Source organism: Zalophus californianus, chromosome 1 (genome assembly GCF_009762305.2).
Source record: "Zalophus californianus isolate mZalCal1 chromosome 1, mZalCal1.pri.v2, whole genome shotgun sequence".
NCBI classification, from domain to species: Eukaryota; Metazoa; Chordata; class Mammalia; order Carnivora; family Otariidae; genus Zalophus; species Zalophus californianus.
In genome coordinates this window covers 86,898,547-86,919,459 of record NC_045595.1, presented here as the reverse complement: position 1 = coordinate 86,919,459, position 20,913 = coordinate 86,898,547, and the positions used below count along the sequence as shown (strand labels likewise).

Here is a 20,913-nt window from a genome sequence, read left to right as displayed (position 1 = left end):
CCGAAGGCAGTCGCTTAACCAACTGAGCCACCCAGGCGTCCCAGGGATTTTTTTTTTTAAGTGAAGACAACCTAAGGAGCAAGAAATAGTTTGGTTTTTACCATAGGCAGTGCCTGAATTTCTTTCTTTTCCAGTTTGTTTTCGTCTTGCAGGCCTTTCTTGTCCCTTTCCTTCAGCACCATGTCCATTCTTTTCATAATTTTCAAGTGCTTCTTGCCAAGTTACAGATTTCACTGTGGCTTTTCTATTCTCCTCTAGCAAAACATCTGTCCCTTCAAGTGCTTCCAGATCACCTGCAAAGCCAGATCGGCCAAATTGGTGCTTGGGCAACCTGTGTAGAAACAATTCCATCTCAAATTGCAAAACTGAACCACAAACACTGGGAGGTTCAGTCCCCAACTGATACAGGTGGGCTCAAGAAACTTCAGGTTTGTGCATTTCCTGATGACTTTGGTGTCGAATTGGCTAGTTTCTTAGGTTTGCAGAGATGTTTGCACACACATCAGAATAATATGGTTGGCGTTATTAATTTTGCCTCTGGGACATGGGATTAAAGGCTGGGAGGATGTAGTAGAATGAGAAATTGTTATTTCTTTGCTTTTATATACTGATGTGCCCTTTAAATTTGTTATATTGGCCCTATATTACTCTTAACATTAAAAAAAAAAAAAAAACCCATATCAGAGTTGTCAAACAGAGGAGCATCCTAGCCCCAGTGGTTTGGGTCAGGTCAAGGACTGGGCATCACCTGTGACCTTTCTTTAGGGAGAGAGTCTTCTACAGGGGACAGAGCTGAGGGACAACCTCAGCTCTGCCTTCAGCCTACCTCCTGACAGGCCTAAATGGTTGCAACAGAGTGTCCCCTCGGTTCGGGCCCCCACATTTTCCAATGAGCTCGGGGGATGGATACTGGTTTATTCCACCTAAAAATAGAATTAAAAAATTAAATCAAGTCAAATCACACATAAAGTAATGTAAAACTTAAAAATAAAATAAACATAACAGTAAAATAAAGCATAAAAACAAAATATTATCCATTAAGACATAAAATTTAAAAGACAAAAAGTCAAAGCATAAAATAAAATCAAATACACAACAAAACAAAATAAAAAAACAAAAAATAAAAATAAACTCAAACAAAACATAAAGACCAAAAAAACCCACTGACATAAAATGAAAAAAAATATAAATTCAAATAAGGCATAAAACAAACACCAAAATAAAAGCAAAGAAAATAAAATAAAAACCAAACAAAATAAAAACATGAAAGTCATCCTATCACATAAATTATATAAAATAAAATCAGAACATAAAAGAGTACACCAAAACAAAAAATTAAACCCAACATAATAAAATATTTGGAAGTCAAGTAAAATGAAATTGAAACAGACTGGAAAAGTGATTCCTCCAGCCTGCTTCTGTCTCAGAGTCACTAAGCCACCAGCCATCTATTAGAATGCTCTCCTCCACCTCCTACAAAGATAAGGAATCAGAATGCAAATTTTAACAAGATCCCTGAAAGGTACATGTGCACATTAAAATTTAAGAAGCACTGTTATATGCCACTGGATTCTGTAATCCATATTCCTGGATATAGGAATAACAATAACTATTCCTTATATTTGTATGACACTGGTGCTTTCAAAGTCCGTCCACACGCATATGTGAATGTAGGCTTCACAAATAAGGAAGAGACTCATTTTGGTAAAGGACAAAATCAAGAGGTTAAGTAGAAGAAACCTGAGGCCTCCCAGCCACCAAACGAGAGGTTCCAGATAAGAAACCAGCACTAGGTTTGGCATAGTGTCAGGGCAATGATAGCTCATGGTTTTTAGCAAATGGGGTGAAGGTGCTTTCTGGAGACTCCCCAGAGGACACACGAAGCAAGGGTGAAGGTGTAGTGGGTACCTACTCGCCCAAATACCAGGCTCTAGTTAAGTTCCTCTCCCCACCTCACCCAGGGCATCCCCGGTGCTTACTTTTTAGAAGGTTCAGGAAGGCCCTCGTGAATCCCTGGGCATAGGCTACTTCCTGACCTGAGATTCCCTCCAGACGTAGCAGGTGCTGCTCAGTGGGGAGGCTGGCCACACCCTCCAGCTCAGCCAGCTCATGGGTACCCACACCTGGGCCCAAGGCCAGCACAAACAGAGTGATGCCCTTGCACTTGGCCTCCAGGGACAGAGTCCTTAGCTTCTCCTGGTCCCAGCTGCTGGTCTCACTGGCCACAATGGCGAAGAGGACCCGCACCTGCCTGGGCAGAGGGGCTGCCAGGAGCACCTTCTCCAAAGTCCACTCCAGGGCATGTCCCAGGGCGGGAGCTCCCTGCAGAGGGAGGCCAGAAGCCTCACGGAGATACCTCCTCATCTGTATCTTTTGGCTGTAGGAGGTCAGGTGGAAGCCCTCCAGCACAGGGGGGCGCCCTGCACCGGGCCAGAAGCCTGGAGTTGTGTACATCACCAGGGCAGCACGCGCCCCATGGAGGGACACGCTAGGCTGCGAAGCCACCTTCAGGTCGTCGAGCATGGCATCCACTAGACTCAGGGCAGTGCGGTACACATCAGCACCAACGCCATAGGAGCTGTCCACCACAAATGCCACGTCCATGTCCCCTGCCAGGGGTCCTGGCACGCTCCGCTCACACTCTGGGTCTGGTCTGCACTTGTCTGGGGAGGAAGTGCCAGGAGAGGTTGGGGTTACCACACATCACTTTCCTTTCCATGCAAACACATTTCCAGACTCTCGGTAAGAATAGATGCTGCTGAGCGCTACCTGCATTGTGTTAACAAGGTAAGCTCATGGGCAATGTAAGTAATCGTGCCCATTTGTCAGAAGAATGAATTCAGACAATCTAATCCTACGTTTAATGTTTTTAACCACTAGGCCACGGCTTTCTAATCTCTAGGTTCACAGACACCTGCCCGGTTCAGTCCTGACTCTCGTATTGGGTGTGTGACCTTGGGCAAATTATTCAGCCTTCCCCATGCCTGTTTCCCCATCTGTCAGATGGAGATAATGATAATAATAACAGTACGTACCTTATGAGGTTGTTTGTGAGGTTTAAATAAAAAATGAGTTCATATATGTGAGTGCTCAGAACAATGCCCAGTGTGTAGTAAGAGCCCAAGCTCAATAAATACCAGCTAGGTTTATGCTTCTACAGAAGGGACCAAAACCCAGAGAGACCATGTGTCAAATGATTTGATGGGTATGAAAGCAGCTCATCAACTGTAACATACTCTACAGATGGCTGTCACTGTATTTGACTTGACCAAGTTCTCGGGGCCAAATCTCTCACGGCAGTGTTAAGTCTAAGTGTGGATCGAGTAGAGGGAATGATTAAATCCCCTTTCAATTTCACCTAAAGGACTCACCCTGGCCCCGGGTGCCATTGGTGTGGATGAGAGCTCTACACACTTGGGCATGCATGGGCTTCAGCACAAAGTTCTCTCTGGCACAGATTAATATGAGTGCAGGTATAGTGATGGAAGCCAGAGACACAGAGACATTGAATGACTTGCCAATATCCCACTGGTGGTCAATGGCAGTTCCAGGCTAAGAACCCAGGATTCTAGACTCTTAGTTCAGGGGTCTGCCTTGCACACTAAGCGGCCACTACATAAGGAACACAAGCCCAGCCATCTACAGGAGACTGGCAGGACAGGTAAATGAGCAGAGCAGACCAGGGATAAGACAATAGGGATGGAAGGGACTATGGGGCACTCAAAGACACTTGCCCCATCACAAAAGGTCAAGCACAACTCAGTTTGGGCTGACTGTGGCCACAAAGGAATACAGTGTCTGTGATTCTCAAGCCGATTCCTAAGAAAAACTGGAAATCCGGACTTCGTAAGAATTTCCAGACTCCAAGACTCTGCACATATTCAAGTAAATACACATCTGCAGAGCAGATCTGGCCTGTGGCCACCGGTGAATTCATCCTGTTGTAAAGACATCAGTCCGATCAGAAACGCTGTCTGGGCTTACCATAGCAGAGAATGCAGTGGACCATGTGCTCCACGTCCTGCTGACTCTCGGTCTCCCAAACAAACAGGTGAAATCTGTTGGTTCCATCCGTCTAATCCAAACACATACGCAAAGTTTATCAGTAGCGGAATTAAATTTCAAGTCATGTTTTTCATGCTTTTTCCAATTCAGATGAGAAAGACATTCATATGATAGTTTTAGAAAATATATGTAATTATATACCGATAAATAATTTGGTATTACCTATTACAGTTATTTATTGTCATTTAGTTCTCTAGTTCTAACCTGGATGTTAGATTATTGTTGCTGTGGGGACACGTGGGTCTCAGACTCCCAATGTGTGTAAAACTCAGCCAGTGCTGTGTTGTGTTAGAATGAAGGTCAGGGAGTTGAAGTTTCAATCATTTATAATTTCCATAAATGTTCAGTGATTGTCCACAGTATGAAAGATGCAGTGTGGTGGGAGTTATAAATACGAACAGGCAGACCCTTCAAGGAGGTGGTCACACAGGTCATACACCATTAGAATGGAATGAGGTAGATACCATAGGGGAGGCCTCGCTAGCATATTCCTGGTGTTCAGGGCTGGTACATACCAGAGTCAGAAGGCAAGAGTGAGGAAGACTCAGGGAACGCTTTGTAGGGATAGCAAATCTATTTATCTCCTTCCTTCAACCTTTCCAATTATGATTAATGTAATAACTGATATCAAAGCTTAAAAGCAAACTATTAATAATAACAACAACAAATCCAACAAGTTCATGTGACAACTAGTTAATCAATAAACCCATTCCCTCTTCTTCCTAGGGCCACAACCAGACAACATTTCCCACCATCCCTTGTAGTTAATTGGGACCACAAGTAGGGTCTAGCCAATGCCATGTGGGTGGATGGACGCCATTTCTAGCACATGCATGATACTCTGTGTGTGCACATCTGCCAGCCAAATGTAGAGGACTCAGAAAAAAGTTTAGAGGCCCTTCTGTATGATGGGGCCATTGATAGGATCCCAGGTCCTGAAATGGCTGCACAGAGCAAAACATTCCTCCCCTCCACACCCATATCCGAGGACCCACATTCACTTGTGACAGATGGCAGAAAGAATACTTTATTAGATTAAGCCATTGAGACTTGGACATGAATGGTTCCACAGTTAACCTTCCCTGGCAAATGGAGATTATTTGCAGGACTTTCACCTCATGATGAAATTCAGAATGCTGTCAGACTATTTCTCGCCAGATATGAGGTGGATATCTAAGATTAGTCCTGTCCATCACATTGTCTGCTCTCTGTCAAAACATGAAGGATAGGGCCCCGCCGCTCCTCCCCCTTCATCCCTGTGGCCAGGACAAAGTAGGCTCTGGACCCTCCTCTAGAATCAAAGTGCTAGGGACATGAAGCTGTCATGCTAGCCCTCAGGGAGAGAAGATAGGCAAAGGTTACTTTGGAAAAGTATTTTCTGTAACATGTCCTCCTGACAGAGCTCTTCAGTCTTTCTGCTTGGGACTGCAGCATATCCTCAACTTTAGCTCTCAGAGTGAGCTTACATGAAAGAAAAACCCATGCGGAGAAAGAAATATAAAGAGCTGAACTTTTATTCATGCTAATGTAATACAAAAACAACATGGGTACTTTCCCAAGACTCTTGAAAAGAAAGGCAAAATGAATCCTCTCTTGTTCCTCACCTGGTTATGCTTTTTCCTGACTCAATTCAAATCAACCAAGACTGATTAAACAGCTACTAAATAGAAGTCTTAACAAGCCCTGCAGAGATACAAAAATGACAGTCACATCTTCAAAGAGCTTAAATCCTAGCAGGAATAAGAGACAAACAACTTTCAAAAAAGAAAGAGGTCCAATAATATGTTTTAGGGACACAGAAAGAGGAGGTTCATTTGAAGCAACGGGAATAGAGGGAGCCTGATGAAGATAGGGACATCTGGCACTTTGGGAAGAATAAGTAGGATACTTACTTAGCAAAGAAGCAGGTGAAAGAATTACAGTGTGGAGGAACAGCATGTACAAAGGCCCAGGGGTAGATAGTGGTTGTCTATAGAATTCTCCTTAGTGTTCCCGCTCCCCAGAGATGAGAGAAAGCCCACCTCCAGTGTGCAGCTACACAGCACATCTGAAACACTGGAGCCCCCTGCCAGATGGAGAAGACTGACCTGAAGAAAAATGGCAGAGTTGTCAAAATTCAACATTCAGATCTATTCCACATGGTCATCAGATCTGAGTATGGACCAAGCCAAATGGACCTAATTAATCACCAGGGATTAGAGAGAAGAGTAGAGGCACATTAATAGCTTTACTGGAAATCACATGAGGCAACTTGAAAAGCTGCTGAAATCAGGATCCACGACAGTGTTCCAGAAGCTATGGGAAGACTGAGATAACCCTAGGAGCATCCATTTTATTCCAAGAGTTGTGGGGAACCACTAAGTTCGTGTACATTATTTTTAAATCACAGGAAACCTAGGTGAAGTGTGCTATAAAATGCAGTTTGTGTGAATTTTTAAGGTAGTATGAAAGACCTCAAAGAAATTCAAACATCCCCTCAAGTTTGGTCCGTGGGAAGAGTCCAATGCAGCAGTAACAGATTTGGTGTCAGGATCCTAGGTCCTAGTCCTTGATCTGCCATGGTTGCCTGCGTGACCTTGGACAAGGCTCTGGTGCCTCAGATTCCTCAGCAATAGAGTTGAGGGTCTGAACGGATGCCATAAGTTTTCTTCCTGTTTCAACACCGCCTGGTCCTCAGTTCTAATCTTCTGTATTTGCCTCATGTTCAGGACACTGTTTACCTTTTCTACTCCAAGCAACTCAGAGGATGTAACTCTTCCATCTGTTGTCTGCTTATTGGGAAATTACCAAATTCAACTGAATTGGAATAGTTACAAAACTTACATCTTTTTAAAAACTTTTCTTAGGGAACCATGAGAGACTATGGACTCTGAGAAACAAACTGAGGGTTTTAGAGGGGAGGGGGGTGGGGGGATGGGTTAGCCCAGTGATGGGCACATATTGCATGGAGCACTGGGTGTTATACACAAACAATGAATCATGGAACACTACATCAAAAACTAATGCTGTAATGTATGGTGACTAACATAACATAATAAAATAAAATTTAAAAAAACTTTTCTTAGGAAGAATAATTTTGTGATCACGCTTAAAATTTGTACTATTCTTGCAAAAATAAAATTGCGGGAACAAGTATACAAAAACACAACGAAAGTCCATAGGGGACTATGATTCAGTACAGATTCATCCATACCTAGTCATCATTAATGAACCTCTAATTACTTTGAATTTGGACTTGCCAGCATGGTCCTAGCCATTGATAAGGTAAACAAGACAATTCCTGGGAAAGCTCAAGCAGAGAGACAGTGTGGGAGGATCAGTATGAGGAGAGGAGAAAATTGGCTTGTTGAGTCTTAGTGAAAACTCCCATCAGCACCAGAGAAGGAAATTTCAAAAACAGTACCTTAAACACAGACTAAGTGATCTGCTTGAGGCACAAATCTTTATGACAGTTTGAATCAATGTCTTTGGTGATTCTCTCAACCAACTTCATTCCTGAATGTCCAGCTGTGGTCTGTTGGGACTAGTTATGCACTAAAGACAAGAGTGTATAGAGGGGAGAAGACATGGCACATGGATTTGCATTCACATCCTCTTTTGTTTCATAGACAGAAAGATATATTTTCAAAGGATTCAGACAAACCTCAAACCCCAGCCGCCAATTTTTAAAGAAGTCCCCATGAGCCCTGAGCTGGAGAGACCCACGGGGTTCAATCCAATGTTTCAGCCACTGTCTAAAGCTGCCAAGGTCATGGGACAATGTTCATTCCTGGAACTGAGCTGGGGGAGGTTCTTGGCTTGGATGGGAATAGAAGGGAAGAAAGCAAGTGCCAGGGAGGAGGATTTGCCTTGGACAGAGGGAGAGCTAACTGGACCCTAAGGAGGGAAACTTAGAAACCATCTGGCTTCCAGTTGAGGCAAGGACTTGGGGAACAAGGGAAAATGGGCAAAGTGGGGAAGGAGGCAAATGGAGAGAATAGTCGTGCAACCTGTGACGGACCCCAGGAGCTTGAGTCCAGCCCCGACTCCTTGCAGTTGGCATGGTCCCATCCCACCAAGACTGCCGTGAAACAGCTGCTTCCTCCTGGACTTCCCAGCTAACATTAGGGGGTGGCATTGGATTGAGGTGGCAGGTGGCATAGTGGGACTTGGAAACCTGACAAATTGGAGTGCAAATTCCAGGACTACGCAGTTTAAAACAAGTTGCTTTACCTCTGACCTTCCCTAACCTCATCTGGGAAATGTAGATTATCATTATTAACTTACAGGGTAGTTATGAGGATTAGACCAACACTCTTCAAACTTTAACACTCATGCAAACCATCTAGGGATCTTGTTAAAAATGCAGAGCCTGGGATGGTACCCTCATCAGGCTCCAACCCACTCTCAGCATGGTGTGTGCTCGAAAGTCTCTCTCTCCCTTTCCCTCTGCCCCTCCCCCTGCTCGAGCACATTCTCTCTCTAAATAAATACATTTTAAAAAAATCTTTTTAAAAAATGCAGAGCCTAATTAATTAGATCGGTGGTAGAGTCTGAGATTTGGCATTTTTCATGGACCTGAGTAATGCTCATGCTGTTGGTCCCAGGACCACATTTTGAATAGTGATGGGTTAAGGTGACAAGGCATGAAAACCACGTAGCATGGTGGTTGGAACTTCATAGGTGCTTACTAAACAGAAGCTGTCTAACTTAATAAATAGTTACTGGGTGAAGAGGCACTCTTCAGGTCCTTGAAGAGATGGTAATAATAATGGCTCGCCACTGAGTATACACATAGAAAGTGTCAGTTCGATGTCCCAGTAGGCACTACCTTTTAGAACTCTTACAACAAATCTGTGAGTTTATCCCCATTTTATAGGTGAATAAGTTGAGGTCCCAGTGTCAAGAAAACACATCCAGATAACATATGGGACAAAAACAGAGTGTGAAGTCTCATTGCCTAATTCCTTCCCTTGGTTGCTGATCCTGGCCTTAGAGCAGTAACAATCTAATGAAAATCAGCAACCACAAGGCCTCAGCAGCAGGTAATCCATGGCCTCTGAAAGAGTCTCTCTAGTCAACCCAACACTTTCTTTAAAAAAAGTCCTTCCATAACTTTTCTGAATCCTGAAATCACACCAAAATTTAAAATTACCTCTCCCATTTTTTTTACCTTCCTCTTAATGTTTCTATCCTCTAAAGCTGATTTTTCTTGTCTCCGTGATAGCCAGCATTCCATGCTTTGGATTCTTCTTTTTTAATACACAGAACTAAAAATAGGGCTAGTTCATAGATTTGTCTCATAGTATTATAAAGATAAAATGAATTAATACATGGGAAGTATTTAGAACTTCTAAACTCTCTTCCTGCTCTTGAGTTTTGAACTCAAAATCTCATTGCTGATGAGAATTCCAGACCTTGAGCAAGTTATTTAACTTCTCTGTGTCTCAGTTTCATCATCTGAGAAATGGGCCCATAATAGTTATCTCACTGGGTTGTCATAAGGATTAAATGAATCAATAAGTGGAAAGATCTTAGCACAGTGTCTGAGTCAATAAATGTGAGCTATTTTCCTGGGTACTGTTTCAAGGGAACATGTACTAGACTTTTCAGAAAGAAAAATGAAATTTGAAACCTGGCACTCTAATTGCATTTTCCCTGCAATCCTCTGCTTTTTAACTTTAAAAAACGGGGCAAATATTCTGAGATACACACAGGCAATTGGATCCAGGCACAATAGTCCAATGCTGCAAAACTGGTTTTTTGGGTTTTTTTAGGGCTAAGATGACTCATGGATGGCTTAAAAAAATCTTTTCAATATGCCCCCACAGCCTCCAAAAACATTTAAATGGACTGAGAAGTTCAGGGATCTGTTTATATAATCATTTGAAATTGAACCACCATCATTTTTCCAGAAGAAGCATGTGGGTGTTGGTCTGTGAAATAAAATAACGTAGAGGTGAAAGACAAAAACCTCATAGAACGTCAAAGAGATTCCTCAGGCAGATAATTCCGAAGACAAATGATAGGATATTCCTACTCTCCTAATAGGATCCCCCTAAGGCTAACACACAGAGTAGGGGGGAGGTTAAGGGTTGCAATATGCCCAGTTATGAAGAAATGAGGCTTTTTCTGACAGGCCCTGAGAAGGGAGTTGTCATTTTTATGGTTTCTCTCCTTGCCGGGTCAACAGAAATGAGGTCATCCATTATATGTGAGCTGGCAAGCAACAACGTAACACTTCTACATTGTTACATTTAGGAAACAGAAATGGTTTCCAGCATCCTGGGGCAAGAATATGTCCAAGAAACAGAAAGGAGAGCAGACAGAAGTGACAGAGCTGAGGTCCAAGTATACCGAAGCTGGCAAATTCTTTTCACATACCATTATACCCTTTTACCTGGAACCCAAAGCAACTAAGAGGCCAAGGACATCCTGACCAAATATTAACCCTACATCAATACCAACAGTCTGCCCAAGATCCTCTCAGAGAGCTGCACTGATGGGCATTTGAGGAATGTAACTGTACCTCAAGGATCACTCTCCAAATGTTAGGGAGAAGCCTTTTTGAAAATAGATCATTACACCAAGAAGGGAGCTCAATAACATCCACTTGTGACCCTCTCTCCATTTTAGAGCTGAGCAAAATGAGACTCAGAAAGATGAAGAGACTTTTCCAAAGGCACCTCATTGTTGATGGAAAAGACAATCTCTAATTTAACAGTTATTTTGTTACACCCTGCCTTTATGCATCCATTCAGGAAGTTATTGAGAGCTGCCCTCTCGCTAGCCCATCTCTGTCCACACACCTACTGGACAAGAGGGGGTGTAACAGCAAACAAGGAACTCAACGCTGTGCATTTTAACTTTGTTTCTCAAAACCCAAGGTATGTAGTCCAAAAGTTTGCAAGCTATCATAATTTTACCTATTGATTCTTAGAAGCATATTCACAGCTGTGATAACAGTGTCTGTCACCTACCATTTCTCCTTAAGAGAAAATTAAATAGTCTAGCACAGCTAAATTGATTAGCTATTAGGTTGAACCATATGACATTTCCACTTTTGCTGGTCCAACACAGTTGAATATTGGCAATGTCACATGGTTCAGTCTGACATTCATAAGCATCCTGGAGTCTCTTAAATAGAGAACCACTCTTTATTTTGATAGATCATCCCATATATTCCATGAGAATGTGTTACATGGGTTTCAGTTAGAAAAGTCAAGTCTGGAGAATAGGTAAATAAATTGTGGTATATACACACTTAGCATAGTTCAGAACAGCAGTAAAAAAGAACGAGTTACCCGTATACACAACATAGATAAACAAGGAGAACAGACATCATGTTGAGTGGAAGAAGCCAGATAACAAAAAAGTACTATATATGCTATAGAATTCTATTGAAATGAATGTTCAAAACAAGCCAAACTCCTTATTTGACTGCAACAGAAGCCAGAAGAGCAGTGACTCTGTGGAGTGTGTGGTTTGGGGAAACATGAGCGAAACTTACAGGATGTTGAAAGGGTTCCAGATCTTGAACGACGTCTTGGTCACAAGGGTTTAAACATTTATAAAAATCCATCCAGCTGTACATTTTAAATTAAAGCACTTTGCCCACTTTGTTATATGGGTATGTGTTCTATACCCCAAGAAAAAAAGAAAGAAAGAAAGAAAGAGAGAGAGAGAGAGACAGAGAGAAAGAGAAAGAAAGAAAGAAAGAAAGAAAGAAAGAAAGAAAGAAAGAAAGAAAGAAAGAAAGAAAGAAAGAAGAAAGAAAGAAAGAAAGAAAAAGAGAAAGAAGAGAGAGACGGAAAGGAAAGGAAAGGAAAGGAAAGGAAAGGAAAGGAAAGGAAAGGGAGTTACATTCTACAGACCCTCCTGATACAATTTAGCATAGTGGTGAAGCATAGGCTCTAAAGGCAGATAATATCAATCTGCTACTAACCTCATATTTGACTTTTTATGGTATACTTAACATCTCTCAGCTTCAGTTTTCTTATCTCTGAAATGGAGGTATACAGTAATACCCACCTCATAGAGTCTTGGGGATATTAAATAAGTGAATGTTTGTGAGGCACGTAGCAGAGAAGAAGCGCTCAAGAGTGGCCAGTTGGTACTAATAGTTAACACTAGTAGCAGAGTCCATAACGAGGACCCCCCCCCCACGCCCCTGCATACACATCAGTGCAGTCCTTGATGGAAGGGTAAGAAGCAGGTACTAAGCCCCCGCCTCCCAGTGGCTCCCCCGCTTACCAGCAGGACATCCGGTAGATTGTGCTCCTCTGTGAAGGTGATGATCGCAGAGGTGATGTCCAGTGCACTGAGCTCCAGAGTGGCGGTGCTGAAGGCATCCGTATTGTGAGCCCAGCCAGCCTGGAAGAACACAGCCACTTTCCTCGTGAGAAGGCCTGAGCGCACACGTTTGAATACATGTCTTGCGACAAACCTCATGGCCTCCCCAAGGTTCCTGCTGCCAGAGGAGCCTTGCAGCGGAATTGTCCTAACCACCTGCAGGAGCGCAGGCTTCCCCTTGTGGTCTGAGAAGCGAATCAGGTAGTCTGTTTTGGTGTTGTACGAAACGACGGCCACTCTGGCGCCCGTTGGGCAGTTACTCTCACTTATTTCCATCCTCATCAACAGAGATAATAGAATGTTTCTCATCCTCTCAAAATCCGACTGGGAGACGTCATTGGACATGTCCAAGGCAAAGACCACTTCGCTAGGGAACTCTGGGCATTTGGAAACACCTTAACACAATGGACACGCAGATTTAAGATTTTCTGTAATGCCTCTGAACAGGTGACATTTGAGTGAATAAGAAGATATACTACTTACCTGTTGAACAAGCTGGAAGGGAAATTGTTTTGGAGAAAAAACAAGACATTGTTAGTTTATAGTTGTCCGGTTTCCAGGTGAGTGCTTCAATATTGAAAAACCATCTCCTCTGAGAAATTCAAGCAGTGACCTTCTCCGACTCCTGCCTGAGTTTGGCAAAGACTTCGATTTGCTCCCCAATCCATTTTCCCTTTTTTCTATAGTAGTAGATCCTCAGTCTCTGGGCATATGACTGCCTGGAAAAAAGACTCCATTTCCCAGTGGGGGAGCTATCCTATCACATTCTGAACAATAGAATAAGAGAAATGGTTGAAACGACTTCAAAAAGATATCCTTCCCCTTTCCCTTTCTTTTCCTGATGGCTGGAGCTTGGCCAATATCTTGGACCTTGAGGTGATCTGGGAAACAAAACACCCTCCCGACAATGGCAGAGCAAAAAATGTATAAAGAGCTCATGTCCCTGAATACAGTGGAGCTCCATATCAACCCCAGACTGGCCACTTCCTGGCTTTGATCTGAGAAATACCTTTGTGTCATTGCTATTGAGCACTGAGGTCATGCTGTATTGAACTTAAACTTAACTAATTCACTGAGCTATTCTGAAACTATATATACACACACATACACATATACATATACACACATATCTAAAACTGTATATAATATACAATATATCATATACTATATATTATGTATAAGTGTGTGTGCACACGTAATATATTTTTATGGAAAATATCAGAAAACAAAAAATTAAAATTATCCTTAATTCATAATGTCTATGTATGTATTTGTATATATTTAATTTGTTATTTTATTTTATAAAACTTGGACCTTAGTATATGTCTTATTCTGAATCTTTTTTTTACTTAGCATATGATGAAAATGTATTCTTTCTTTTTTTAATTTTATTTTATTGTTATGTTAATCACCATACATCATTAGTTTTTGATGTAGTGTTCCATGATTCATTGTTTGCATATAACACCCAGTGCTCCATGCAGTACGTGCCCTCCTTAATACCCATCACCAGGCTAACCCATCTCCCCAGCGCCCTCCTCTCTAGAACCCTCAGTTTGTTTCTCAGAGTCCATAGGCTCTCATGGTTCGTCTCCCCCTCTGATTTCCCCCCCTTCATTTTTCCCTTCCTACTATCTTCTTTTTTTTTTAACATATAATGTATTATTTGTTTCAGAGATATAGGTCTGTGATTCATCAGTCTTACACAATGTATTCTTTTCATCAATAAATTTAGAGCAGTACCACCTAGTCCACTATAGATGTCTCATGATACTCCCATCAACATCCCTTTGTGATGAGCATGCTTGTACATGTATCTGTGCATCTCTCCAACTGTGGTCCTCTATAAATCTTTATAATTATGGCTTTTGATATGCAGGGTCCAATTGCTCTTCGGAAAGGTTGTACCAACTGACACTCCCACCAGCAATGTGCATTTTATACATTTCCCAAATTTAGATAGAGAATTTTTTCTCATCTTAAAAATATTTCCAATTTGAGAGCCAAAAAGAGTATCTCATTTTCGTTTGTATTCTTTGACTTCCTGTGAGGTCAAACGTTTTTACAGGTTTATTGGTCATTTGTAGTTTTTCTTCTCTGAAGCTTCCATTCATGTCTTTTGTCCATTTTCAATCTATGAGTTTTTTTACATTAGGTTCAACAAATATGAAATATCTGTGCTTGTGGATAAAAATGATTGAGTGGGAGAAATTGTATATATTTCGACATGACAGAGTTAACAAAATTAGATCCTTGGCTTGGGTCCATTGCTTATATTGTGTATATTTTGTTCCCCACTTTTCTCTTTACTTTCGACTTCACAGTGCTCTTCAATATAAAGGGGTTTTAGTTTTTGATATGGTCAACTCTGACATTCTTCCTTTGTGGACAAAACTATGGTATTATTTTTTGTGATTTCTAGAAAAAGGACTTCAGAGTCTTCTCGAACAGCAACTGAATGGGAATGGACAGAAGATGGAGTTTGAATAAGCAGGGCTGGGTGTTTGTGGAGAGAACCCAAGCACCCAAATTAAGCACTCTGCCAAATCACTGTTCCCTCCCTATTGCTAGTGAGTGGAGAAATGTACATATGCAAATATCCAGGAATACACTGAAGACACTAAGTAAATTCCAATCTAGGGATGTGACCAAATATTAAGATCTGATGATTTGTAATTCCATTTTTAAAAACATAAATGCAAATAAAAAAGGACACATTTCTTATTGAAGGCTCCTTGGTGATCCCTCTTGTTTAAATGGAAGGGATAAAAATAACAAAGCTTTGCTTTATTTGTTTTGTGATAAGAAGCACCAAGATGCAGACATGCAGGTATGCAATTGGCGTTGCCTCTCATTCCACATGATAATGGAATTTCTCTTTGCAGTTGAGACAGCATGCCTTTCAGCCACTTCATTTCTGAGACCACATTGGCGAAGAACTTACTTACCCAAAGGGAGACTGAGACAAATATATTAATTTATAAGAGCCTTTCATGACGGGGCCCCTGGGTGGCTCAGTTGGTTAAGCATCCGCCTTCGGCTCAGGTTATGATCTCAGGGTCCTGGGATTGAGCCCAGCGTCAGACTCCAGCTCAGCAGGGAGTCTGCTTCTCCCTCTCTCTCTGCCCCTCCCCCGGCTCGTGCGCACTCTCTCTCTCTCTCAAATGAATAAATAAAATCTTTAAAAAAAAGAACCTTTCATGATAGACAATGGTACCTCCCAAACCTCAGTCAAATCCACAGGTGATTTACGTCCCCAGTCCATGACCATGAGTCATCCCCACTTCACACCACTGGCCCTCATTTGAGCCTTTCCCAAACAACTTACGGCAGTTCTCTTGTATGATAGCAATGATTTCACAAGGCTGTTAGAAAGATGGAGAAAGAGGGAAAAGGAAAAAGTACTTAATTTGAAGCATATTCAATCTCACTCTCATGACTTAGAAATGTCATCTGGGTATTATCAGTTTCTTTCTGAAGCTTTTTAAGCTACAATAGAAAACACAAAAATTGTTACAGCAGATGAAATGATCCATAAGTTATATTTCTAGATACAGTGAATATTTAAAAATACTTAAAATATATTTTATATACCATAGAGTGCTCATATTATTAGAGATACTAAATAAGGGGAACTCTTTTTTATTTTTTTATCTGCCTCACAAAGCAATGGAATCAAATTTGATTTTGAGGAAGTTTCAATCCAGAAATCTTGGCATAAAAGGCAAAGAAATGTCTTCAAATCCTGGATCTCTGTGTCAGCAATTCCTGGAATTTTTCTTTAGAATGACTGCCAAGACTCTGTCCAAATCGACCATTCCTGGAATTCGACTGCCAAGACACAGACCCTTCACACCCCTTTAGAATTCTGCTTTGTTCCTTTGATCTCTTCCTCGGTGTTCTGTTTAATCCCTTGACCCTATTACTTCTTCGTTCTCACTTGTCCCCACTTCCTTCCCTCCGCAGTAGTATTTCTGTGCTTGTGAGATGAAAAACCATCATAACTTTTCAGATTGTTTTCAGGTGTGTCATGAGACATGAAGATAGACTCTACCATATGTTGGCTTATAAATACTTTATAAGCAACTTCTGAACTTTACAAAAAGGCATATTGTGTAGAAGTTGTAGCCTCAAAATCTTTCCCTTCATGTCAACCAGTAGTAGTACTCAAAAATATCCAGATTGCCTCCATGACTTAAAATATTATTCTACTCTTTTCATTGATGTGATTATAACATTTTAGAGGAAAATCTATAAACTTAAGGTACTAAAAGAATTTATAAGAGGAGAAACAAAAGAATCTTTATAGATTTCTACTTTGTGAAAGTGGAAAGCCTCATGTGCTAAAAAGAATAGGTTTGGAATTAAAATGTTCACCTACCGTCATATCTGCCAAGCCTTTGGGCCCCTTGATGCCCTGGGAAGAATAGAAATGAGTCTAAAATGTAAGATTCTGAGGTCCAATACATAATTCTCTGGAGTTGGCAAAACATTCTCAGAAAGATATCATAGTACATAGACCCCCTTCTTCCCCTACACTCCTGGCCCTGGAATTCTGGCTGACCCCTTAAGGAAGAAAGTCAGAGTGGCTAGGAGGTGTGTCTCAGAACTCAGAGTCTAGGATATCCAGGAATATGCTACATAAAGACTCTTAGAAGATCAGGTCATCTTGAGAGCAAGCCACAGTTTTGGATCCAGTTCAGGAAAAGACCTTTCAGGATCTCAGGACCATACAGAGACAGTTCTAAAGTAGACCCCAGTCATTCCCTATCCGTCCTCCTCAGGCTACCCACCACCATCTTATCTCTGCTCTAGTGCTAAACAAGTCATCCCTGGAACCCTTCAGAACAGATAGGCCTGACTGAGGTACTCTGGGAGTCTAGAGATCTTTAGATTCTACAAGGTAGTGATTTGTCACTTCAGGCAGGTCACTATAATCGTCTCAGCCTTTGTTTTCTCATCTGTAAAATGGGCATGTGCGTCATTCTACCTTCAAGATTTTTGATTCTATGACTTTGTGGCTCCTCTACAGTAAACCCTAGATGCAGTGAAACCACCAGTTTCAGCCCCTGGCTCCCTCACTGTACCATCTCTCATGAAAGGACAGCCTAGCCTCATAGGACAAGGGGTGGTGCAAAATGACAATAGCCCCAAAGTCTTTCCCTTCATACCGAATGACCTCCCAGGGAATTTTAAAAATATGTGTGGACTTGCAACATTGTCAATTCAGTTCAGATTATGTAAATGTCACATTTTGTTGGATTTCCTTCTACTGTTTGCATAAATGTTGTTGCTCATCTTGTTTACATTGATAAACTCAGTCTCCAGTGAATTTTATGTATATGTATTTTAGACAGGTTTATAAATCTCCAGCTACTCTAATATCTTCCCCATGTTCAAGTAAACAATATACATTGAATAAATATACTGTGTAAGGACTTGAAGCTAATGTCCTCAAAAGCAAATTTGGCTCATTCCCTATACAGATCTTCTAGTGCCTCCCAAATGTTCATTTCTTCATTCGGATGGCTCTTAGCAAATCCTTATTCACTTTTACACAAAGATTGAAAATAAAAGAAAGACGAGTCCATGTTACCACTGGTCCTGGAGGGCCTTGGTCACCTGGAGTTCCAATAAGTCCAGGAAAGCCAGCATTACCCTAAAAATAGCCAAACCAAAGGAATAAGCTTCTCCTCTTGAATACAACTTGATTAAAACCATCAGACCTAGTTTGTTGGATACTAAGTTGTCATTATTTCTAAGATCCAATGAATCTGCTATGGACCAGTTAGTTTATGAACTGTATCAGTGGAGTGAGACGCCAATGGTAGAAAGGGAGGCAGTCTTCTCTGGGAGCCATCTAAATTGCCCCCTACAGACCTAAGCCCTGCCAACATGTGGACATACACACAGACACACACTTCCAAACCCAGCCTTAAAGGATGACTCAATACTCAGTTTAGACTCCAGGTCATATAATTAAAAGAATATAGGAAATATACATGGAGAGCCTGACATTAAGAGAGAGGAAAATTTCTTTCACCACTTTCTGGTCTTTAGAATCTGAGAAAAGTTCTATGCTGATCATGGCTCACTGCTTGTCTTATAGGTATTTGAACCAACATAGCATTATCTGCATGTAACTGATGCTTTGTCCTTTTTTATTTGAAACCAGAGGCATAAGTTTAGCTGAGCAGGGCAATATTAGCCAGCAGCAAAGCAAGTTAGGCATAGATCAATTTTTTTCTTTATGTCCTTGCCAATGTATGAAAATAACAATTATTGAGTGCCCCTGGATAATAAATATTCTCTTTCCTCTTTTCTGCACTGAACATAGTCCATGTCTTTTTCCCAGAAGGCCTTGCTCTCTAATGTCTATCTGCTAAAAACTATCAAGGTTTTAGACATCCACAGGCTCTTTCGGAAAAGAGCTGCCAGTGATTGCAGCTTTTCGAGATTGAATCTTTGGAACCCGAGGGAATGGGATTTTTAATGGTGGACTCTACAAAGCACAATGAAAACACGGCTCAAAGTCCACCAGGATGGCAGCCACATTCCTGAGAGTCTAGTCCTAAATTAGCTAAGAGAAAGTTAAGGCTTGAAAAAAATCTTACAGAAATAGCAATGTTTGCTCTGCAGCTAAAACAATACCCTTCCAAATGATATCCAGACTCACCACAGGTATTGATATTGTGTAACTGAAACTCTAACTTGGATTTTCTGTTATTATGCTTTGATGAGCTGCATTTGCATTCACAAGATCAATGAGAGTGGTATTAAGTGGGGGGGGGGAGGGGATGGTCTGAGAAAGGTGTAGAACGTTTACTGACTGAGGAGGACAAGAGCTTCCTTCTGAGAAGTCCATTAACCCAATAGAAATGCTCCTGTAAGTAGTGTCATGATGTGTACCTCTCTAGATCTTGGGAAATTCCTTTAATTCTTACCCTCCGCCCTCTGATTCCCTTTGCCCCTTTCTCTCCTCGGTGGCCCCGATCACCATCTTCTCCCTTAAGAGAATCAAAAGCAAAGCTTGAGTTTGAAGAAAAATGACTATAAACAAATGACACATGCTGCATACCAGCTGCCAGACCCAGAAAGATAAATTCTTACTTGTGCACCAGGAGAGCCAGGAAATCCAGGTTCACCCTAGTGTCAGAAATGAGATAAAGTTCTGTTTAATGTCATGAGATTAAGTCTTTCTTTGACATTCCTCAGGGAAAAAGAAGAAACAACTATAATTTTGAGAAAACAGACTCAAAACAGGTGCCAGGAAAAACAGCTATAGCAATAGTTGTTATCTTGAGCTACTCCCAAGTGGCCATATTTTATTTCTATAATTCAAAGTGAAACAACTTGCAAATGATTTTTACCAATTCTTTTCCTTCCTTCTTTGCCAGAGAGGAAGGGAACAATGGGACTATGTATTGCATATTGTGTAATGGAACTTCCTTCTTAAGCATTTTTATCTAGTGGTCTAAATAACCAGAGGTCTGATCCAATGGAAACCAGAGGAAGGGGTACCAAATTGACTGCTGGAAAGCAGGTGCTCGTTGTCAGATCAAAGCACACTATAAAGCAACTGTTCATTCAACAAATATTTAGTTAGCACCTACTACATGCCAGGCACTTTTCTAGGCACTGGGAATTGAGCAGTGAACAGAGCAAAGACCCTGCTATCATGGAACTTATCTGCTAGCAAAGAGAAAAATGTATATCAGGGAGAGATAAATGCTATTCTAGAAAGGGGATTAAGGGATAAAGAATGACATAGATAGGTTTGGGAAGGGAGTAACTATTTTATATAAGGTGGTCAGACAAAGCCTTTTGGTAATGGCAGCATTTGGGCAAAGACCAGCATAACTTGAGGAAGCCAGCCAAACAGGTATCTGGGAGAGAGCATTTCAAGCAGAAGGATGAGTGTGTGAAGAACCCTGGGGCAAGAACATGAATGTGTGCTGTGTTTGAGGAACCCTGGAGCAGAATGGCAGAAGGGAAGCGGGAGAAGATGATGTCAGGGAGTTCACAGAGGGACCAGATTGTATAGAGTCTTGTAGGCCGTGTCAACAGGGGGATTAATTCTGAATGAAATCAGGAGCTGAAGCTGGGCCTTGAGTAAAGGAACGACATGATCTGATTATTCATTTATTTTTTTTTTAAGATTTTATTTATTTATTTGAGAGGGAGAGAATGAGAGACAGAGAGCACAAGAGGGAAGAGGGTCAGAGGGAGAGGCAGACTCCCTGCCGAGCAGGGAGCCCGATGTGGGACTCGATCCCGGGACTCCAGGATCATGACCTGAGCCGAAGGCAGTCGCTTAACCAACTGAGCCACCCAGGCGCCCCCTGATTATTCATTTAAAAGATGGGTCTGGGGATGCCTGACTGGCTCAGTCAGTAGAGCGCGTGACTCTTGTTCTCGGGGTTGCAAGTTCGAGCCCCATGTTGGGTGTAGAGATTACTTGAAAATAAAATCTTAAAAAAATAAAATAAAATAAAATAGGGCTCTGGCTGCTGTTCA

The 20,913-nt window shown here is 41.5% G+C and overlaps 1 protein-coding gene and 1 long non-coding RNA gene across 2 annotated transcripts in view; one reads left to right on the top strand and one right to left on the bottom strand.

The window, feature by feature from the left end:
* LOC113916178 (collagen alpha-4(VI) chain-like) overlaps positions 1 to 20,913 on the bottom strand; it is a 107,755-nt gene that overhangs the window by 5,011 nt on the left and 81,831 nt on the right. Inside the window, exons 27-37 of the mRNA XM_027582106.2 lie at positions 19,507 to 19,542; positions 19,341 to 19,403; positions 17,993 to 18,055; positions 16,778 to 16,813; positions 15,725 to 15,761; positions 12,880 to 12,891; positions 12,298 to 12,791; positions 3,985 to 4,075; positions 1,980 to 2,663; positions 827 to 923; positions 102 to 331 (exon numbers count right to left, since the gene is read on the bottom strand). Coding sequence (XP_027437907.2) covers positions 102 to 331; positions 827 to 923; positions 1,980 to 2,663; positions 3,985 to 4,075; positions 12,298 to 12,791; positions 12,880 to 12,891; positions 15,725 to 15,761; positions 16,778 to 16,813; positions 17,993 to 18,055; positions 19,341 to 19,403; positions 19,507 to 19,542 — 1,843 coding nt within the window. The remainder of the gene's footprint in view (positions 1 to 101; positions 332 to 826; positions 924 to 1,979; positions 2,664 to 3,984; positions 4,076 to 12,297; positions 12,792 to 12,879; positions 12,892 to 15,724; positions 15,762 to 16,777; positions 16,814 to 17,992; positions 18,056 to 19,340; positions 19,404 to 19,506; positions 19,543 to 20,913) is intronic.
* LOC113916179 overlaps positions 1 to 20,913 on the top strand; it is a 92,397-nt gene that overhangs the window by 39,860 nt on the left and 31,624 nt on the right. The window contains exon 2 of the long non-coding RNA XR_003517861.1: positions 259 to 408. This is a non-coding gene — a long non-coding RNA (uncharacterized LOC113916179). The remainder of the gene's footprint in view (positions 1 to 258; positions 409 to 20,913) is intronic.